Here is a 23,458-nt window from a genome sequence, read left to right on the forward strand (position 1 = left end):
CATCTCCTGTAATTCTAATCTCTTAGGGGATCTTTAAAAGTGTTGTAGTTGAAGTTTGTATAAATTGTAGTTTTCCCTTCACATAATAATATAGTACTACACAATTATCATTTTTCTTTATATGATAATTTTATCCTACTACATTTTCTAACTAAAATCTGAATTAATGAGACAAAAATATGCTTTTTGGTATACACTGCAATGATGTATTCAAAAGCATTTGGTTTTAAGCTTGCCTGATATTTTATAACATTTGACTCAAAGATAATAAATGTGTTAATGTATTGTTTATGTTTTTTATAGTATATAAACAACTATACTATTAGAATTTTTTCTTGCTGGAAAGCAGATGCTGTGTATGATCAATAAAAGCAAGGGCTAACGTTTTTGTCAACACTGCATGTGCAAGTCAGAGCAGAAATAGCTTGGATGAATTCTAAAGAGAGTAAAAGACCACGGATCACAAAACCAGAAAACCACCAACGTCACCATGTCTCTTTTTATCTTTTTGTATGTATTATATTTTGAACCTAGTTTGTACACGGTGGAGATAGCCTAGAAAAAACAAGCCTTATCTCCCTACCTTTTCGGCAATTAATAATTGAAATAATTTGAAATCTATTGTTTTGGACAAGATGACTGCTCTCCTAGAGTATAGATCAGCAAATCACCCTACTAGCAAACCATTCCACAGCTTTTTGAAAAGGAGAAGGCAGTGACTTCCCAGACTGCTGCAACAGGAGAGTACTTAAACACTTATATAACTGTTTAGCAATTGGCTTCTATATTGGGCTTTGCTTTGGGTAAAACAAAAAAAAATGAGCACAAGAAATGAATGACCCCTGCAACAAAAAGCATCAAGTAGGTAGCTGCATCAGAAAACGTCTGAAGAGAAACACAACGTTGAGAAGAAAAGGTGTTTCTTTTCTTCTCTTTTCAGCATGGAATAAACCTTTACTTATTCCTTATCTGATTTGTAGGGTTACTGGAGGAATCTGAATGTGATGAACCAGATGAATTCCCAAACAATGCATTTGCTCTTCTGGAGGAAGCAACAAGCTCAATGTTTTTTCAGGTTTCTACAGTACAGACTCCTACTGAAGGCAACGCCTTTAGCAAGGAAGTAGGCAGCTTGGCCCTGCTGTCTCAGTGGGGGGAACCAAGTTGCACTTCTAGTCACATTACTAGTCTAGAAACAGCCTGTAGGGTTTCTTCTGTGTTTTACTGTATGTACGTGCTGAGGAAGAGAACAGACTGTACTGTTGTATGAAATGTCTACATAAAGAGTAAATCACATTTTAGAGCAACTGGAAGGTAGGGATTGGCATTGTCAAAAAGACTATTATATTAGTTCAGGTGGGTAGCTGCATCAGCATGCGTAGTCTGCAAAGGAATAAGTAATAGGTTTATTCCATGCTGAAAAGAGAAGAGAGAAAACACAACGTTTTGGTCGTGGAGCCTTCTTCAGGTGTGAGAAAGACAGGGCAGTAAGCAAAGGTAATGTAGCACAGAACAAAAGCTTCTATAAACATATGTAATAGACTCTTTCCTAACATGACATTTATGGTGATACAACAGATTAACTATGGCTGTACTAAGATTATAAAAACCTTTGGAGAATGATCATATTGAGAGCATAACAGGAGAAAAGTTTTGTTTTTGTTAGACCCATTTGGTCTTGGCAAAAGGACTTCTCTGTAAAAAGATTCAAACTTTTTTAAAACCTTTACTGTGCTGCACTGCAGCTTCTTGCAACTCTTCAAGCTCAGTGCTTAAGGCCTTTACCACTTGATTCTTCGCCAAATGATTGCACTGCTGACTTGGCTGCAATCAAAAGACCAGTCTCCATGCTACAGTAAATTTGGTGGGGAAGCTTGATTGGCAAAACATCAATTTCTGGGATGCACTAATTGATTTAGAGAAAACGCTCTCACAATGTGGCAACAGTTTTAAAGTGCCAGGGGTCCTGTCCTTTTGTTACATAAAAAACAGTAATACCTCTTTTAGCTGCTATGTGTCCGTTGCAATGAGGTAGATCTATATTTTAGGAGATGAGTGAGAGTAGCTTTAGACTGTAGAAGGCCTGGACTCAGGGACTCACAGTCTTTATATGGTAGTATTAGCAAGGAAGTTTTCCTACAATAAGGGTCTAGACAATCCTTAGGTTGATAGTGAGCTGGGGGCTTTTTTTCATGATATATATTTAATATTTTGCAAAAGAGTATACATTAAGCATGAGATAGATACATCTGATTTGACAGTAAGGGTGCAAGTTTTTTATGGTTTAAAAACAATCAACACCTTACAGTTTTTCACAAGTTTTAGTACCTGTGATTACACTCTAGCTTATTAAAGAAAAACAACTGATCCCCTAAGTCTCACCTCCCATCTAGGCTGTACCTGTTATCATTTTCTGCAAAACGATCCTCTGCATCTTCATCAGTGTCACTGTTTATAGCAGAGAGGCTGACCACAAAGACATGTAGAGGGTAAGAGTTGAGAAGCAGAATTTGCATAGAGAAAAAAGCACAGCAAATTGGTAAAGGACACAAGGCAAGCAGAAAGAACCAAAAAAAGCCTCAGGCCTTAAACAAGAAATAAGTTCTAAAAATAAACTATTTACTCTTTCAAATTTCTGCTTAAATCTAAATTCTTTCTTTTAAATAAGAATTTTAAAATAAGATTTTTTGTAATTTATGGGGCTAAACCAGTTCCCCATAATCCAAATTGTATTATAATAGCCAATTTGTGTCAAACCAATCAAAGCCATGTTCCGTGACTTCCTATGGAACCTTTGCAGGACAGAGAACATTGGAGGCACAGAAAATGAAAGGGCCATCTATCTATGCCTTGCAAACTTCCTTAGATTTTTTCAATTTACTCCTAAGTGGTTGCTACATCTTCCACCAGAATACTGGAACACATGGAATGACTAATATTAGTGCTTTTATTATTTGTCTAAAAGACTTCAAGAAATGATCTAAGAATGACTATGCTCTGAAGTGTACAGTACACAATTTAAATACTATGTGTTTGGTTTAAAAAGACACTGCATGCACTTACTCATTCAGGCTACTGTTCTTCTTCATTTGCGAAAATGAAATACTTTTGTCCTTTTGTGGCCAGTTTATTCTTTTATGGTAAAAGAAGACAAAAAAGAGAATGGAAGCAGAAAGAACAACGTATGTAAGTACCACAATGTAACCGAAACTAAAAGAGGACAACCAAAGCATATTAGTTTAATGAGAAAATAGTGGCAGTGTTTCTAGAAACCACAAGAAACCTCAATGTCCTTTGTCCTTGATCTCCATAATCAAAACAGTCATCAGAGTTATCAGCATCTAGAATCCTGTTTATATCAACAAGCTGGTTACATAATAAAACCATTTGTATTTTTTTGAAATCTTGATATTAAGAAGGTAGCCATGTCACATAAATCAAAAAACTATGTAGGTATCAAATAAAGAAGTGGTTTGGATTTACACTTAGCTTTTAATCTTACATTTCCATCTTAAAGTGAAAATTACAATACACTCCATTTATTACCTTATAAAACTGAAAAATGTAAAGCAAGTCTTGCCTTGCCCATACTTAACCAAAACATAGGAATCAAGTCCTTTCAGTATTTTCTAGGAAAAATCAAGCTGGGCTTCTCTAGTCCACTGATGTATATCTAATGACGTACACATCAGGACTTCCACAAATACATGTAAAATTATTCCTAATTAAGTTAATTGATCCAAAGACTGAATAATCAATGTTCTCAACTTTTGTATTCAATATATATTACCAAAAACAACACAAATATTTGGGGGGATTTTGTTAGAACAGTGTAGAAAATATAAAAAATAAAATAAAAATATTTATAATAATAAAGGTTCTATATCAACAGAGTTCAAAGTTCTATAGCACGGCTTTGGAAAAAATAACTACACTTTCAATTTTACAAATGTAAAAATGAAGATATACAAAGAAATGTGTACTAACCACAATTAGTACACAATTACATAACTGTTCATAAAACTAAGTGAAAAATAATATAATTGGCCCCATCCAATATTTGTGAGGTTCATTTCGTTCTGTGAAATTGTTACTGATTATTATTATAGGTATATTTGATACTGAATTAAAGGAAGCTGGCAATTTAGAAAGTAGGTGTCATTAGTACTCGGGTACATTTCTAAAATGGAGAAAAAGACTTTCTCAATCTTAAATGTTATCAGAATTCATCTTCTGTTAATTGCTGATATTTTTCTTCTACAAATAGGCTTCAATCATACATTTTAACATTGAACTCCAACTACTTCTAAAGGTATAATTTCCCTTCATTTGTTGAAGTGCGCAATTCTTTTAAAGTATGATTTTTTTATAAGAGTACAACTGCTTTTATATAAATAAATTGATTTATACTGATTTATATTGCAGTTTTGTTCCTTTCTGGCCAACATGATTGTGTCAGCAATTGTGCCCTTCATTTGGGCTATGAAGAGATCATCTTCATTATAGAATTATTAAAATAGGCTCCTTCTTCCTACTTCTTGAGTCAAGGAGCTAATTGTAAGAACATCAGTGCATTTAATTGTAGGTTTTGCAAGCATCTAACATTAACTGCTTAGCAGCAACATGCAAATTTACCTGTGCATTACGCAAAACAAGGCCAACATACTTACTCTTTGGGACTAATGCTCATCTTGTTTTCAGGGACACTTGTCCCTGAAACACTTTTATCTGCCATGGAAAGACTAATTCCAAAATGCAGCAATGATAATGAAAGAAAAAAGAAACAATAATAAGCTTCCTGTACTTTCCATAACATACATATTTAAAAAACAATATAAACAGTGGACTATATCTGACGTAATTATACACTTTTAAAAAGGTTTTACACAATTTCATTAAATTTCACCATATTTTTTGCTGATTTTCTGCTCTTCATTATAGGTAAAGTACATTGTTTAAATTATCTTATGACAAAATTATACTTTACTTTAAAAAAAACAGTATGTGCAAAGCAAGATTATGTGCAGGACATTGTGCTGGCAATTTTCTAAGACATATATAACTGGCATTAAAAACGCAAGCAATATACAACACAAACTCAGCTTGCCTTTGTAGGAATGATATATACACATACTAATACGAAGCTGTGCATAGATTTTCAACATCAAAACTTAAAATCTCAAACTTTGAAGCCCATATTGTATAATTAATGGTTGCAGCACTTACATATCTTTGTTGAAGGGAAATAACTTAGATTAGGTATTGATGGCCAGCAGTACAAGGTTGGTGATGGATTAAGGAATATAATCTTAAAGGTTCAGTGTTCCAGTTTCTACTACAGTAGGGAGAACCACTGAGAAGGTGAAAAAAATTAACCACAGAGATGTGAATTTGACGTGGCAAATCTGTCATATTTCCATCAAGAACAGTTCAAGGGACTATGAATCAGTGAGGCACAAATTGCATTTCGTTCATCATACAGAGTTCTTTTTTTGGTCTACCATGAACTTTTATTAATACACAAGAACAGCTCTCAAAAAAAAAAATAACACTGTTGTAACTGTGAAGCATAAAGGTGAGATTATGATTGTGGGCTGCTTTTCTACTGCATGCACCAGTAAGTCAAGATGAAGGAAAGACGAATCCTGACAAGCATCAGTCATATCCTGTTGTGGTTTCATTTCTATTCAACAGCTTGTTCTGGGTCAGCATTGAGTCTTCTGAGATAATAACATTATGACTCTAACATCTGGAAGATAATTTTAAGCCAATACCCCAGTACGGTGACCACAAACATTGGTGCCATCCCTTGGGTAAGACAATATACCAGGGAGGCTTCAAACTACTTTGTCACTAATGATCCCACTACCCTGCTCATATGAGTAGGGATGCTGACTCCAATGTCCTGGTGATATTTCACTGTGAACAAGCAAATTTTGATACACTTGAAGTTCCCCCTAAATGGAGTTGGTGAAGCAAGATCTTTCATTTTACTTCTGATCTGCTGTGCAGTGTGCATCTCACAGTTGAGTTCTCTACCTCAGTGAGGGCGGGTCCACTCCTATATCCTGGGATATTTGTGGATGGAAATATCCACATAAATGTAAGTAATCATTATTAAAATTGAACTGTATATGCAAGGAAACCTTCGAATATAAAGGACTCTATGAAAATTAGTAAAAAAGACAAGAAAAACTATTCCAAGGGTAATTAAAACCAGTCAAAACCAATTTTCTGTTCTAATTCAATTATCATATAATTTCTCACGTATAAGTGTTCCATTATGCAATGCGTTTACATCAGCAGATTACATTAATTTGATCTTGGAACATATAGAGATATGAAGAAAGTTAAAATATTGTGTTGAAAGCGTTGAAAACATATGCACAGCAAAGTACATGAATGCTTAATTTATTAACAGCATAATGTATTCTGTAAAAAAGCTTTAAGAGTTCAAGGAAACAAAATCACTTCATGTAATACAATGCTCCAAAATGCCATGATGCTGAGAAACATAAGCAATAAAAAAGAATTCATAAGACACAGATGGGATTGTTTTGATCTTGGTTATCAGCAGCTACAGAGCTGTTTCCAGCCATTATTTTAGCATTGCTCTTTTTTAAGGTACTAATGAAGCAGAAGGAATTGGGTTGCAAATGTACACATTTTGATCAGGGTGGAAACCCAGTATAAGAAATTAAATGAAGTGAATTAGCTGCAATAGCAACAGCAACTATTCACATATCATTGCAGAAATGGACCAGTAGCTTGCTATTAATATTCCAAGAAGAGCAAGATCATCGGATAATGAAAAATGCTGAGAATTTAAAGCACAATGAAAGGTATGTGCTAATGGATGCAAAAAGAGCATTTCCAATTATCACTGTTAAAGTTAAATACTGTATGCTGTAGACCAGATAACCAACACAATAGTTCCTCAACAAAAATATTTTTTTAATTTGACAACACATTGCACACAACACACTGTTCAGAGAAATGTGCTTCTACATGTAAGAGGTCTCTTTTTTAGCCAGGAGAAAAGGAACCTAGCTTCTTACCAGCCGTATGTTTTCTGAGGTCTGGGAAGTGGATCATCAAAGAAAGAATCACCTTCATCCTCTTCATCTATATCCAAATCTCTTTCTTTCTTCATCAGAGACGTTCCTTTGCTGTTCTCGCCTTGCTTTGATTCTCTGGCCGATGTGTGGACGCTGCTTTTACTCTTCAAAGATGGCAAGCTTGTATCACTATGGCTGGCTTCCATCATCTTAAGAACAGTTAAAACAATGATTAGGCTTCAACAATCAACCACATGCCCAACAGCATACATCAGGACAGATATCCCATCCATTCCAGCACCTTGTACTACTGAGTCGCTTAAACCAAGACCCAAAAATCTTTATGGAAAAAAAACAAGGATTAGAGACATTTAATTGCCCTTTTTTTCATGGTACCGACAGCTACAGTATGCCACGGATGTAATGTATTAATACTTAGCCAAATCTGGATTTAATGGGAGATGATCAAAAATGCACATTTTCACATGACATATTTAAAAATAGTACATGCTATAAGGGTTCATACAGCGATTGTGTAGAAAAAGAGAAATCCTTTACAAACGCCTCATATTGTGTGACCTAAGTGCAACACCCATGTACATGAACATCTTTCCAAGCATCTCCCATGCCCACGTCCTCAGTTTTCCATTGCAAATATGGAATGCTCACTAGCGAGTTACATCCTTAAAGCTGTCAGTACAATGAAACTGCAAATTTACATTAAAGACATCCACAAGTAAGACAGCATCTCTTAGCCAATGCAATCGTAAAATTCTAGAGCAAGACCATTTAGCACTTTTTCTTGGTGGCCACCTACCTGGGATTGTACTGAGCAGGTTTAAAGGATGCTTGTTTGTTAAGACAGCAATGTACTACAAAAGAAGAACTCAGTTGTGTAACTTAATGACTTCCTAGGTTTAAATATACCCCATTCATTCACTTTGGTTTGGTTACAATCTAATTTAGGGATTGAACAAAGTGTTTAGGCTACCAAATAGCTCGATGAGGAAAAGGCTGTCAGTGAGAGTGCACTATAGAACTCTCAAACATAGCCATTTCGAATTTGGGTCATGTCATCAGACAGCTCTGACTGGGATTGTCAAAGGCGCTGTCTGCTGTAAGGGTAAATCAGCCAGGGGACTCTCAACATTCGGGGAAGCAAGAAATGTTGTGACTAGATGGGGTCCTGGAAGTGACATCAAAGGCAGATATTTCTGCCCTCCAGTAAGTGTTGACTCACTCGCTTGCAGTTTGTGAAATCATGAAAGATTCTGGTTGTAGAGCATGTAGATTTCAAATTTGGTAGACACAAATATCTCAAAAATGTTATTTTAAAATCGTAAAGAAAAAAGGACATACAAATTCATCTGTATCACGTGTTCCAAATAAAAACAAAAATTGAACAGCACAAAAATGTAGAAAGGTCAAATATATGACCGACAATGTTCGATATTTCTTTACATGTAAAGTTGTATTAAGAGAGCTACTAAGTCATGTAGCAAAAGCCTTTCAGCTCTTGCAAGACAAAACTGCCGAAATAAAGACAAATTTGGCCAATTTGCTTAATTTGGTCTTCTTTTATGTTATGGTTTTTTTTTATGTTATGCTTAAAAATGAAATGTGTTCTTGTTTCACTTGTTAGTGAAATCACATCTTTGTTTACCCAGTAACACACAGATAAGCTTAAACATCAAACAGAAAACTGCCATTTGCGGCTACTGCTTGAAGCCTAGATTGAAATAACACCCCAAGATAAATATCCACAATGTTAAAAGTTTAATTTCAAAGGGAAACCACTACAGATGGTTAACAACAATGCATTCTTCATTGTACAATTTTTTTGCAAGGCTAGTTAACAAACATCACATATTATTACATATGCCACCATTTTATTTAATAAAAATCATTGCATGGACGTCTGCTGCGATAATTGTGGTGAAGTTTAGGGCACTGTTTTCATTAAGAGTTAGTTATCGATAGTTCATAAACCATTAGCACAGAGCAGTGGCATAGCAGAAAAAAGGAAAATAAAAGTACTTGTAAGAAAAAGTGTTTTTTTAATTGGCTTGTTCAGATTTTATTCACATTTCCCAACATAACTTTTATAATTCTAATTTTAAATCACTGCTACAACCAACATGTGACCTAAGTACAGCTCATGTACAAGACTTCTTTAAATCGTACCACTGTGGCAGATCTTGCCACAGATACCGAGTGCTGAAGGTATGCCATTTTCTCCTCACCTAAATGAGGTCTTTAAGCATCTATTAGATATGCATCAGAAAGACTGACGTTTCTTGTAACCATGACAGTAGACAACACAATGTTCTTACAAGCTGCCTATAAACAACATACACAATAAGTTAATCAAAGTCACTTTAAAAGATTCTGAATTTAAAAACTAAATAAAAGGTATGACTGGCAACAGAATCAAAACGAACAGAAACAGAAATAAACAAGAATCAATTTCCTTCTATTAAATTCAGTTTTTCTCAGGAAAAGCATTTGACATTCTACATAGAAAAATAATTTTAAAATATTAAAAATGCACAACATATTATATCTTATATCAATAATATTAAAATATTATATCTAATTTTTAGATATAATTTGAGATGGAACTACAGCTTTGGCTGCACACTGTCTCTTGTGCTAAAGGTGAATGCAATAATCAAAACTATAACATTATATATTGTTTCAAGCATGCAATTACCTTCTTACCAGCCTTCTCCTCTCTCTGTTTAACAAATCCTTTATATCTGGGTATCTAAGCATGAGAATAAAACTATAAGGCTCTTTTAAACTTACTACAGAATTAATAAATTGGGTGACCCTATACAGGAAATGAAACAAGCCTGCCATTTTCAGACATGAAATGCATCAAATGAAAGAAAAATAGTAGCAGGATATAATATATCAATTACTGTTTCATACTTCTGACATGTTTTTACATCTCTAGTACCCTGTCCAAAAGTGTGATGTTCCATACATACAACAGCAATCTAGATGCTTAAAGGAAACATTCAGAGGTGTATTATAGGCTAGAAACACTCAAAGAGTAAATAATTTGGAACATGAAGAGCGCTTACGGCATCACTGCAGACATATGGACATGCCTTCTAAAGACACAACCTCTACAGTGTATAACTGATTAACATTAAAATATGGCTTCAAATACACACTATGTTTTTTTCCTTTTTGGGCCACTAATAAAAAACTGAATACTAACCTCTTCATCCTTTCAATGAACGCATAAAAAAATAACATTATTAATCAGCACTGCATGTGTATCAAAATGAAAACAAAGTAGATTAAAATTAAAATTAAAGGTTTAAGAACAGGGCAATGCACCTATAATGAAGCCTAAGTTTTAACACAGTGAAGGAATATAATAATCTTGGATGATGATGTCACCATCTTTAAGGAATAAACACATGTTCCTTTTAGGTTTTGATTATATAGATCATGAAGATGAGGACTCCAAACCGGTATATGTTTTAATGCTTTTTGTAGATGTCTTAATATTTTTAACATTTTATACACAATAAGATTTTTTTTCCTTTGCTATGTCCCACACTGCATTTTATTTGACTCAAAATCAAAGATTCATTTTTGCTTAGTAAACTAAAACACTTTGGAAATGTGCAATTGACAGGACACATGCTGTACAAATTATATAAGTCCTTGTGGGCTGCAGTCTCTTCTGGTTTGTGTTCTTAATAACCTAAAGGACCTCATCAGTTGTTTAACAAGTTGAAAAGGTCTTCAGCCAAATCCCATTTTTACAGAAGTTCAGAAAAATGCTGCATTCTGGCCCACAAAGCATGGAGCTTTGCATATCAATACTGGATCTTATTAAAAAAAATATTGAAGAAGTTTAAGTACATATCTGCTTCAGCACGTGCAGGCTTTTCTTTACAGTGTGGAATAAACCTTTACCTGTTCCTTTTAAAAAATGATGTTGTACAACTTTCTGGAAGTGATGTACACATTATGAGACGTATTAAAAGCTTACATGGAGGGATGTCCATTGCACATCAAACTGAATGCATGCTATCAACTGTCCAGTCACTGCACATATAGCACAGGTTTGCAGATAATGATCACGCAAATGAGAGAGGACAGTGGTATGGTCTCAACAATGCAATGCACCATACCTTCAAGATGGTCTGCAAAACTGTTTGTTGTAATGATTTGTCAGTCCATACATTACGGAATTATGATTTTTCAAACAAACTATTGGTAAGTTCATGATTACTTGTATTCTCCCCAAAACTCTTTTGGGGTAATCAGAAACTATGAGATGTGCATAGGTTCTTTCACTACTGTACATGCTGCATGTATAAATCAAAAAGCTTTCACATATATATGCATTTTCTACAATCCAGTGTTTAGAGGTGCAAATAGTAAATTCTAATCAGAGATGATGAGAAGAGGTATAAAAATGGAAAAAACATACAATTTAGATTTGTATAATTGCTTATATATTTTTTTTATAATTGTGGTGTGATATAAGTATATATATAATAATTTTATATCCCAGGGGCTTTCTTTGAAAATCTTAAGAGGTCAGAACTCCTATTACTCATGGTGAAAGACTTTGAACTCATTATATGACAAGCTGGTACATTTTTCTTATTTCACTACATAATGGTTTCCATAAATATAATACAAAGGCTCCAGAAATTACCAATTAAAGCAAATGTGGCAGCAACGTAGCCCCAACCTTTGGATAGAAAAGGTCATTTACAGTCAATTATAACTATTGGTATGATAGATAAAAATAGAACACAGCTTGTTTAAATATGATGCCACAAAGAAAGAGTTCAGCTATGAAAGAAAACACCTGTTCAATATTTTCCTGCCTGAATGCAAATATTAAAGAACAGAAATGACAACGTATAATGAGAAATTGTTAGATCAAAGAAACACATCCTTTTAGGGGACTTTCCCAAAAACCTTTGGGTTATTTCCTCTTCAAGGTTTTACACAAATGCTTGAGTTAATATCTGGGACAGACCAGGGACCAGGGACCCTCTGCAAACTGCTTTTATACAGCAATGACCAATGGAACATAATCTGCATTCTCTAGAAGTTTATTTCTGACCCAAAAATTACTTCAGTCCAATAAAATCCTACAACTATAAACCTTAATTATTACTTGCATAAATCACAGTTATGTGATTGTGTTTTGATTGTTCAAGAATGGGTGGTTATAAACCTCAAATCAGTTACTTACCAGCAAATGAAATGATTTATATAGGCTAGAAATGTGGGCAAGCCATTGAACCCTTGTGTTCCATATATATTCTAACTAGTTTGAAAAACCCTTCAGTTTGAAAATTGCATGACCAAAACAAACAGGTGATTCAATATATTGCTAAAAGTATTCAAATCACAGTGCACAGAACACACTATCAGTAGTGCAATGAAGACCAAACAGGGTCTCTTTCACAGAAGGCTGTGTCATATAGACACATCCAAAGTTTAGATGCATGTCATGTAATATCACATGCATAAAACCACAATTAAACATGTCAACAAGCAAAAGACATATGTAAAATGCAGCCCTTAAAACTAGGCCTATGGGTTCACTACATGCAAAAGACATGAATAGGCAGCACGAATGAGACTTTGTAAAGAATGAGAGCACATGGTATTCACAGAAGAGTTCTAATGATAATGATAATGTTGCCATATAAAATTTCTTGCATTAGGAATTCGTCTTTTTGCATACCCCAGCTTGCTCTTCATGAGACACAGGCACACAGACAGGGAGAGAAGCTTTGGGTCAGAGCGCAGGGTCAGCCATTGTACAGTGCCCCTGGAGCAGTTGGATTAAGGGCCTTGCTCAGGGGCCCAACAGAGTAGGATTTCTCTGCCGGCTGCGGGATTTGAACCGACAACCTTCAAGTCACAGGCGCAGATCCTGGGCCACAGAGCCAACGCTCCGCCCCAAATTCTAAAAAAAAAACTTCTAAAAAAACTTCTAACCATATAAATTATCTGAACTCTTAAGACTACTAAAGCAGAGCTACAAGTTGAGCTTCATCTAATTGCCAAAGTTGCTGGAGAAAGGTGCTGTTACTAAAGAAGAGAGGAATAAAAAGGGGAGGGGGGGGATACTTAACAGGCTTTATCCTATGAATTTCTCCTTTCCAGATGTCTCTACTCACTTCTAGTCTATGCACAACATAGTCTATAAAGTCTAAACAGATTCTGACATTTTAGAGCACTGTAAAACTTTTCTTTGCATTTCCTGCAAAGGCAATATTTGTGCTAATGGCACTGAAAGTGCAGTTCTGCAGATAATATCTTAAGAGCTGCACATTTTTCTGTGCAAGCTGTATGCTGTTAATTTCCAGTACTCATTCATTGAAAGCAATCACCTCTGTGAATACCAACTAATCTATAGTTGAACAGCATCTTACAGAATGGTATTCACACATTTCTTAAGACTTTTAAGAACAATTTGTAAATCAGGGCCAGTATTGTCTCAAACGAAGGCCTCTAACATCCTCTGATTAAGACTGCATTTATATAACTGACTCTACAAAACAGTGTATTTCACTGAATATAAACGTGTTAAAAAAGCAGTGCTAAAATTTAAGACTGAAATGGTGTAAGTGTAAGTAACATAAAAAATAAAATATTTATCAGAACAGAAAGAAGTCCTAAAACACTTCATAATTAAAAAATTAAAGGCATTCCTACCTTGCTGGCTGGCTGAGAAGTAGTACTTCTTTTCTCCTCAGTAGACTTACCAGGCAAGTGAACAATGTCAGAGACATCATTTGCAACCTTGTTGAAAAAAGATCGAATAGTCAGTCTCCACAATGACATTTTAGTAGTGATGTTTTATGACTGGCCAGATAAGCAAAGCCTGTATATGTATTTATTTTAATGCATGGTAAACCCATTTGGCAATGATGGAATTGCAAAATCATTAAAAAAAAGGGAATAAGCGATTGTAAATTAAACAGTATAACACCTAATCTAAAATGAAAAATGAAAACAAAATGCCTCATTTTCATTGAGTCTAAAATAATTTAAAGAAAATTAGGCAATTAAGTAAGGCCTGGGCTAATCTGAAACTTTAACCCAACTGCAAACAGAAAATTCTCACTTGTTGGGTGATTTTTTGTTTGCATGAATATTCTTCCATACTCAACTGAAAGCCACAATTAGGCCCTGACTGTATGCAGTTGTTTTGCGTGCGTTAGCTCTCCCTTTGGTTACGTCTAGAATGTAGATGTGTCAGATGTCACACATCAAAGGTCACAGTGGATGCTAAGGTGAGGTACAACCTGCTTTAAAGGAAATCTGGAATATTCTCCCTTTAGGCATATTTAAATTTTTTGCACATCACTTGCACATCTGGGAAGTGCCTCCTGATGATCTACGTACAAGATGTGACTCACTGCCTTGTCTTTTATGTGACATATGCACATTTATTTCAGTACCTGTCACTAGCAATAAGAAAAGCATGCTATGCTAATCTGCATCATACACTTAAAGTTAGAAAATCGATCATTTCAAGTAAATATGATTGATAATTGCTTTCACTTTTACTTGAACGGTGTTGCTGCATATACTGAATTCCACTGGATATTAAATTATTACGTTAAATCCACGCAGCACATATAAAATAAATCACCATATTAGAATAAGTTTTAGAAATATTCTACAAAAATGTGCCATCATGTTTTATGATTCAGAAGACACTTTTTTCCCCAATTACCAATCATAATGATAAAATTACAAAGTTTTTAGCAAGTGTCTTGTTTCAGTTGATATCTGACATATTAAAATGTGTAAAGGGGAGAATAGCTGGAAATCCCTATAAAACGGCATGCACACTCACCTTATGAGTTGTGCAATTTCAGAGCCACAGCCTTCTTCTTCTGCACATTAATAACTCTAATACAATTGATATATATATGACTGAATATGCTTGCAAAATGTATGCATTAGCGCCTAACTGGCAAGATGACTTGTCCGAAAACTGTAGAACATCAAATACAATGAAGCTTGTTTTGGACCATTTAAAATAAACAATGTTCGCCCAAAAAATAAGATATACAACAAAGAGTACGACAGCACACATTAGGAGACACTATAATGGCTCACGCTGTAGTTTAACTTTTCTCAAGGCTCACTACAAATTCAGGAAATAAAGAGGAAGAGGCACACAACGTGAACAGAATTATAACTTTTCAATGCATACATTGCTTGAAAGTGAGACTTAAACATTGCTCATCACTTTTTACTTATGTCGTGCAACCATTAGAATGCTTTTGGGGACAAGTGTTAAAACGTGCATTTTGTTATATTACTGAAATGTGCAACATTTCTGTCAAACAGAAAGACCTTCCAATCTTAATGTTCAAAGTGACACTTACCACACTTCTACATTGGATGAATAAACGCTTGTACATCCCCAGAAACTCATGGAAGTCTATTGCTACAGCATTTCCAAAATAAAGAAAAGCCAATATTAGAATAAATATTAAGATAATTAAATTTCAACTGTAGAAAAAGGACATACCAGTTCTGTTTTCAAAACCATAGACTGATACAGAAAAAAGTTTATTTAACTTCAGAGCTCAAGATAAGCAACTTTATTATTCACAAGTTATAATAGCATATATAGTATTGGCAGCAATAGCAATACTAAATATTTATACGAGTTAAACAAGTAGTATGAAAGGAAGAAATCCCTTTTCTGAACATTCTAAATTATCAGAAATGAATGTTTTAACTACGTGCAGCACGATAACAGAGGTTTGGACCTTGAGTATTTGTGCTTGCAGGTTGATAATGAAAGTGATTACAATACCACTGGTTAATAATCAACAAACATGCATAGACATTTTTACATTTTCTTTCTAGAGGTTTTCCAATTTTCCAATTACTCTTTATTCAAGGCAAACATCTTAACATATTTTCTCTTCTTTTTCCAAACAGCTAATTCAGGTAACTAACAAAAAGGTATTTAAAAGTTCTACAGCTTGAGTGTTTTCCAGCATATCTTTATCAATGATGATTCAGTGAATATGAACCTTGTCCATAAAACTGAAAAACTAATTAGCCAGATTATACTTACAATTACTGAAGTCTTTGTCCATAGCTCTGAACTCATCTGTTAGGTATCTCTCCAGCATATTCCTTTAATTTAAAAAAAAGATAAAAGCTGTAGTCATATAAGATAATTATGTATTTTCTGTTTGCTCAAATAACACCTAAATAATTTGCAAGTACTTTTTTCATACCACTCATCAGATGCCTTTTAAATTGAAAAAAAAATTAATGTCTACTTTCAATTTACAACCACTGCCTTGTGGTACAGACAGCAAGTGCCACCCATCCTATTCAGGTGCCTCGGTTCTGCATCCCTTGCATTCACACATTACAGCAAGTACACAAGTGGTCTAAGAAGCCTGTCCTAATAGTAATATTTTGCACGTCTAATATTAGGTTTAAATGAGGACATGTGCTGCATTACTGAAATATTAAGGGTTTTCTTCTTAATCTGTTTTATGGAGTTCAGACTAAACTAAAAAGCTAAGAAAAAGTGCAACAACAACAGTTTGAGAAAATCTGGCATCTTAATATTGATTGTGAAAAGAATATAACTGTGAAAAATGTATTTTTTATTCTAAACATTAAAATTGTGCAAAATTATCTTAAACAATTAGTAATGTTAAATATTTTTTTCAAAATCTACCCTTAAAATGTGAACATTTTAATTATGAAAATTTTCACTGCATATCTTTGTCTTCATTAACTAAAAGACCTACAAAACTAAATGACAGCTATAATACTTCATTTTACATTCGAATACCTAAGTTTTCTATTTGTACTATTAAAGCATTTAAATAAACACAGAAGGAGGGACAGAATTAGACTTCACAGCCAGTCATTATTCTATGTCTAAACTAAAAATCGAAACTAAAAAAGATACAGGAATGCATTGTAATATAAAAGGACAATTGCATCTTCAGAATCTGCAATATTTAAGAATGTGGGAAGATTCATAAAGAAGCAGCATGTCCATATACAAATCTCATCTGAACATTTCTGCAGGCAGCTGTTTATAAATGGATTTATAAGTTTACATAATACTGCAGCATGCCTTTTTACCACAGACAATTATTTTTTATTGTAACTTTTAGTTTTTCACGTTTACTTAAAATTCAAGTTTAATGTAAATGTATTCAAAATAAAATAAGCTAAGAAAAAGGTGATTGTAAGTAATTTTGTATCGTTCAACAGCTAATGTTTTTAACTATTTCAACACAAGAAATAAAACTATGACTATAATTCTAAATTCTGTTTTTAAAAAAGTTAAACTTACTTGTGAAAGTTAGGAAAAAGATCAGTGAAGACAGTTCTCAATTCATCTTTGCTTATCTCACCATTTTTGTCCTGAAAAAAGCATATGCATTGTAAAAGGCTAATATGTTTGCAGCCAAAATAAACTTATTTGAAGTCCATGCTAAGACAGCTAAGAATAAGAAAAATAATTGCTCAATGGACACTGCACTGTTTGCGTGCTTTCAAAAACAACTGTAGTTTCTGTGATAACATCAAAGCAGAAAAGAAAGGTATAGCAATATGTAATATTAATTATTTAATAATAATAATAATAATAATATTGATACAAAAAAGTTATTCAATTATTACTTCAAGAGCCTTGCAGGATCATAACTAAAGTAAACTTGAATGATTAAATGTGAAACTTTCAAAGCAGAAAAGATAAAAAGAGAGAACATCAAATACTCTAGACAAATACAGCAGTTTCAATACCTGTAAGTTAAATTATGAATGTTTAAACTTCAAACTTTAAAGATGTAAAAAATGTGCCAACCCTGTAATGCAAATGTTAATTTAAATTAGAAATAGAAAAGTATTGAAAGTATTTACATAAACTTGTTTATATAACTATAACAATATATTACCTTGTCATAATGGTCAAAGTTTTTCCTAGCATCAGCAATCTGTTTAGGTGATAGTTCCTGGGGTACAAAATATAGGTTCATTTTAAAGGAGAACATAAAAGAATATGGTGGTATACTAAAATATATATAAAAAACATTAATATCCAAAATTCTAAATCCTAAAGGTGTTATATATTATTTAATAATGTATTATTTAAAGTGTATTGAAAAACATAAAGCACTAAAAGTGCTATTACAGATATGAAGAAAAAATTGAAACTCAAACCCTAAAGAACTATTCTAAGCAGAAAGGATGTGTACAGCTTTTAAAAAAAGTAACCCATGAGAATGCTAGTTTTTCCTTTTTGCTAAAATAGTACTCCTTTATACTTGTATGTATCTGTAACAGTTTACTCTTTTTACATAAAATATTTTTCCAGTGATTAAAGTAAAACTACCGAAACACTTAAGAAGAACAGTGGAAATGAAAAAAAATGCCACTTCAACTGTAGTAAGTAGGACATAACCCAGTTTTGCTGAAACTTTCTGATCAACAGGAAGACAAATCATATTTTTTCTACAAGTGAAACACCTCTAAATTCTTAAGTAAAACCAAGTAACAGCCCAAAATGAAGAGATACCTCTGGGGGGCAGGCAATGTCAAGATGAAATTTTAGCATAGCAAGGAACAATTTTAAAGAATATGAAGGACAGTGCCAATTTAACTAAAGACAGTTTTATTTGACTATTTTAAAGATAAACACATGTATTAAGGTCTTTTCCTTTCCAATTATCCTTTGTACTTCTGTCCTTGCAATCACCATCTCTAGACTGCCAAATGTAATTTTACATCTGTTTGCAGAGACCAGAGGACAAAGCGATAAGTGTTCTGGCAGAGAAAGGATAAATGAAAAAAAAATCAAAGAAAGATGCAGTACCTTAGGAATATGAAGAGCCCGATCCCCCTGAAGCAGAAAGGTACACATTAAAAGTAGAGCAAAATCACAGTAAAGAAAACAAGATTTTTTTAAAAGTTAGAAATATACAAATACCTTGTGTCAAAGAATATTATTTATTTTAACAACTGCCACCTGTTACATTACATGCAATCCACTAACACCATCAACCAGACCTCTTCATATGCTGATATCATCAGATCTAGTGTAGATACTGTGGCTAAAACATCACCTTGCTCAATGGTCCACTTGACATTTTGACTTTGAAGGTCATGAAAGAGTATAAATAAATTAATGAGAGTACAAACAGCAGGTGACTTCTCCCTCTAGGCACTGAGGAACATTCTTTTGTATAAAACCAGGAATTGGTTTTAAATCTTGCCGAAATCATTCTTGTTTAAACTGGCATTCCTACAGATTATATGACGTACATTGTATACTAATATTATATCTTAGTTTTGTTTATATTTAGAGTTACTGTTTAATACTTCTGATATTGTTGCCTGAATGATAATAAAAAGAATCATTTTTATCAAAAGTATTAATCATGCTTTGAAAACAATTTAAGCACAAAATTAAGAGACTTAACTACATATGTGACTTATATGAAACAGAACTTCACTGCGTTAATTTAATATCTCTGCACATTAAATGATATATTTCTAATGTAGTGCTGTCTGACACAGTTTGTGATTTGATGATTTGTGTAGTAACTAAATTTAACTCATGAAAACAGACTGAGAACTTTTTGCCCAAAGCATGGGTAATCTACATTTAAAATTCCTACAACTTTACCTGCTCTCAGCTTGAATCACTGTTGTAAATGTAGCCACAGTATTTTGAGACCTTTTGATAACAACACATTGAATTGTATAAATTATAAACCAGAGAAACCAAGATAAAGGCATTCACAGAGATGATTAGATAGGAAGGAAGGCACTAAAACACAAAGTATGAACAGGGCTTTTCTCATGTTGGCATTTATTTTGCTAGATGGTGATCAACAAAACACGAAATCCTAGATTAATGGACATTTAATTTAGGGTCTCTATAGTAACACTTTATAACATTTAAAGAAGTGAGGGCTCACAATTTGTAATGAGAAGAATATAAAACCCAAACAGTGTTAAAAAAGCACTCAGCATTAATCTAGATTAGTAGACTGTCTTTATCTGTTGCAAATAATTACATTAGAAAGTTCCACACTTTGAAGTGCATGTGAGAACATTACAGGAAAATTGATGCAGCACAGATAACTCTCATAAACCACTGACAGATCAGGTGCTTTCATCAGCATCATTGCGCAATATACTGTATATTTTCAGAACAGATATATGCATAACGACTAATACATTTCAATCTTAAAGAAAATCACATTTCAGTACAGCAATGTAATGAATTGTTAATTCAGCAATCATATACTATATTCCAGCTAGAAACTAGAACATCATTTATGCAATGTATATTTTTTATCATATGCAGACAAAATGAGCAGTGCTACGCTACGCAGAAGAATAATGAAGTTAGTGACCAAATACAGATAGGCACTTCTAATGACTGGATGGAACACAGAGTATGTTTTCCCCAACACAATATAATAAAAAATTCATGAATTTCTAAATAAATTGTCCATTATATTCTGCTTATTATTCATATTACTCACATGACCACAAATACAATTTACTTTATTGTAAAACAAAATGGATCATTTTGACATGTTGCTATCTCAATACTTTTTGAGGGCACTATATTTGTCAAGCTACCTTTCAGACCACCAAGCTCCAGAGACCACCGACAGCAATGTGCTCCCAGTGTCCCCAGTTAGACCCACAGTCCAGGACTTACCTCTGCAAAGACGGAGCTCTTCTCCTTGTGGCGGCCTCTCCTTATTACCTCCAACAACAGCGGTGTAACCTTATTTCCCTCAGGCTCTGTAATGCCCAGCTCCTTGGCCACAGCCTCTCGGTTCTCTAACCCATTTAGCTGCACAAAAGCAAACACACAAGGTCCATACCACATTGCTGAAAAAAACAGAAGCAGCTATAGACTTTAGAACACAGTTTCACATTTTAACCTTTAAGATATGAAAGAAGTAGAAAGGATTTTAAAGGAAAACAGAACCGACTGTGGGGCTTTTCAATTAAATGATCCAATTCATGTGCTATGCTGCCACCTGCTGGCAGTCCTTCCTCTACTAACAGCCTTCTACCATCAAAAAAAAACCTCATTCCTGGTAAGGAAACTACAGCCTATCTACAATCATGAGGAGCAAGGTGGGACTGCACCCTGGACAGAATGACTGACACACACACACAAGCACAAAGGGACAATTTAGGGACACTAACTAATCTAGCCAGCATTATTTGGGAAGTGGGACACCCTCACGCAAACACAGAGAGAAAATGTAAACTTCACAAAGGCGGAAATCACTCCCACTCCAGTAGAATGCATAGTTCAAAAACATTACAAAATCTGAGTGGAAACATACAAGAACAGCTCCAGAAGTGTATATTCTATTGCTGAACCCAATCAGAGAAGCGGGACCAGCTCCAGTAATGTTACAGTATTAAAATATTAAGACTTTGAAAATTAAGATATTTCTAATTTCAAACTCTTCAAAAAAACTTTAAACATTCCATATTATATCAATAAACATACTCACCGTGTTTATCTCCGGTTGAAAAACAGCCAATGTGAAATCTAAGTTAAAAACCTGCAGAAAATCCATGATGAGGCTGACCACCAAGCGCCCTGAGAGGGAAGAAGAGCAAAACAGTACATGCCATCAAATTAAAATAAATAATTCAAGACAAAAACAAGGTGTGACATCATTAGTTCATAAGATTTTAGTGTATTCTACAAATAGCATAGGCTGATAATGCTTCAGTTACTATCTTATACTGAATTAATGCATGCTTCCCTTGGTCAAATGCCACTTTGACATTAACATTAATTTGTCAGATCTGAAATATTCACCAGTCTTGAATAAACAATAGACTAAATGATAGCCAATCACAGTTGAAGAAACCACTTACAGTACATTCATTCCTGTTAACACCAAGTTGGCTTGCTAAATCGCTTACAAGTTTACTTTCCAGTCTGATACAAATTCTCTATGTACTGAAATGTAATTACAGGCAAATATGCAAGTTTATTCAACCTTTCATTTGCCAGGTGGGTAAGCATGTGCACGACACTTTCCTAAGAAATGGGATAACTCTTTTTTTTTTGTGTGAGAATTACAACAGAAAACTAGAATGACAGGAAAAACACATGACATCTTCCCACCCTTCTAGCGTTTCAAGGCATCTTCTAGGCCAGGAAAGAGACCGTATAAAAACTTACCATCTTTGGTATTCAAAAACTTTTTTAAGCTTTCATTGACCAAAGGTGTTCTACTCTGCAAAAGAAAATATTCAAGAAAATGAGTAATTAGAGAGTATGTATAAATGATTTATTGATGTATAAAAAGAATTGCAGTAAATAGTTTAGCTACAGGACACTGACCATTATATTACAGAGATCCAACACATTTAATATAAAACACTGCTGAAATGTGAGAAATGATTTTACATTATTTGATAGAAAATATGTAAGTAAAAAAAAACTTACTTCTATTTTCTCTTGTTCCTCCAAAGCAAGAAACACAGCAGCCCGTAGTTCAGCCTATAAAATAACAAACAAAATTTCTAGTATGCAGTGCATTAGGGAACAATGAAATTCAATTTTGAATGAAACCAGAATACCTTGAGCACTAAACTGTAAATGATTTTCTAGCTGTCACATCAATGATCTAAACAATAATGAAATACATAATTATGTCATTTGGCAGTCTGACAATTTGCATTTGGAAAAAAATAAAAATTATTCATATTCTTTGATATTGTCAGATCTAGTGTATATGATGTCTAATGTCTTTGCTATAAGTATGTATACAGTAGAGTCTGTAAGTATTTGGACAGTGACACAATTTTTGTTGTTTTGGCTCTGTACACCAGCAAATTGGATTTAAAAATGAAACAATGACTAGGATGTTTAAGTGCAGAATGTCAGCTTTAATTCATGGGTATTTACATCTTTATTGGATGAACCATATAGGAATCACAGCCCATTTTATACATACAGAGGACCAAAAGTAATTGGACAATTGGCTGCTCGGTTGTTTCTTGGCCAGATGTGCGTCACTGCTTCTTTAGTTCATGCACAAGAGAGCTAACAAAAGATCAAGAGTTCATTCTAGATGTGGCATTTGCATCTGGAGTCTGTTGCTGTTGTCTCTCAAAGGACCAAAGAAGTGTCAATGCCAGGAAAGGGGCCATTATGAGGCTAAAAAATTAAAATAAATCAATCAGAGACATAGTCAAAATATAAGGTGTGTCAAAATCAACTGTTCAGTACATTGTTAAGAAGCACAAATGCACTGGTGAGCTTAGCTAAAGCAAACGACCTGGTAGACCACAGTAGTGGATGACCGAAGAATACTTTCAATCGTGAAGAAAAACCC

At 34.0% G+C, this 23,458-nt stretch overlaps 1 protein-coding gene across 6 annotated transcripts in view; it reads right to left on the reverse strand.

The window, feature by feature from the left end:
• The window catches only part of cep43 (centrosomal protein 43), a 31,134-nt gene that overhangs the window by 5,934 nt on the left and 1,742 nt on the right, over positions 1 to 23,458 (reverse strand). Inside the window, exons 2-15 of one of the 6 annotated variants that reach the window (XM_088932096.1) lie at positions 22,567 to 22,620; positions 22,300 to 22,354; positions 21,617 to 21,705; positions 20,800 to 20,937; positions 18,937 to 18,963; positions 18,020 to 18,076; positions 17,416 to 17,486; positions 16,165 to 16,226; positions 15,461 to 15,522; positions 13,773 to 13,859; positions 7,059 to 7,267; positions 4,671 to 4,742; positions 3,064 to 3,132; positions 2,401 to 2,466 (exon numbers count right to left, since the gene is read on the reverse strand). In XM_088932096.1, coding sequence (XP_088788222.1) covers positions 2,401 to 2,466; positions 3,064 to 3,132; positions 4,671 to 4,742; positions 7,059 to 7,267; positions 13,773 to 13,859; positions 15,461 to 15,522; positions 16,165 to 16,226; positions 17,416 to 17,486; positions 18,020 to 18,076; positions 18,937 to 18,963; positions 20,800 to 20,937; positions 21,617 to 21,705; positions 22,300 to 22,354; positions 22,567 to 22,620 — 1,118 coding nt within the window. The remainder of the gene's footprint in view (positions 1 to 2,400; positions 2,467 to 3,063; positions 3,133 to 4,670; positions 4,743 to 7,058; positions 7,268 to 13,772; positions 13,860 to 15,460; positions 15,523 to 16,164; positions 16,227 to 17,415; positions 17,487 to 18,019; positions 18,077 to 18,936; positions 18,964 to 20,799; positions 20,938 to 21,616; positions 21,706 to 22,299; positions 22,355 to 22,566; positions 22,621 to 23,458) is intronic. The other 5 variants (XM_088932116.1, XM_088932106.1, XM_088932125.1 and 2 more) reach the window with 5 other exon arrangements.

The sequence above is a fragment of the Atractosteus spatula genome, chromosome 2 (genome assembly GCF_055471065.1).
Source record: "Atractosteus spatula isolate fAtrSpa1 chromosome 2, fAtrSpa1.hap1, whole genome shotgun sequence".
Taxonomy (NCBI): domain Eukaryota; kingdom Metazoa; phylum Chordata; class Actinopteri; order Semionotiformes; family Lepisosteidae; genus Atractosteus; species Atractosteus spatula.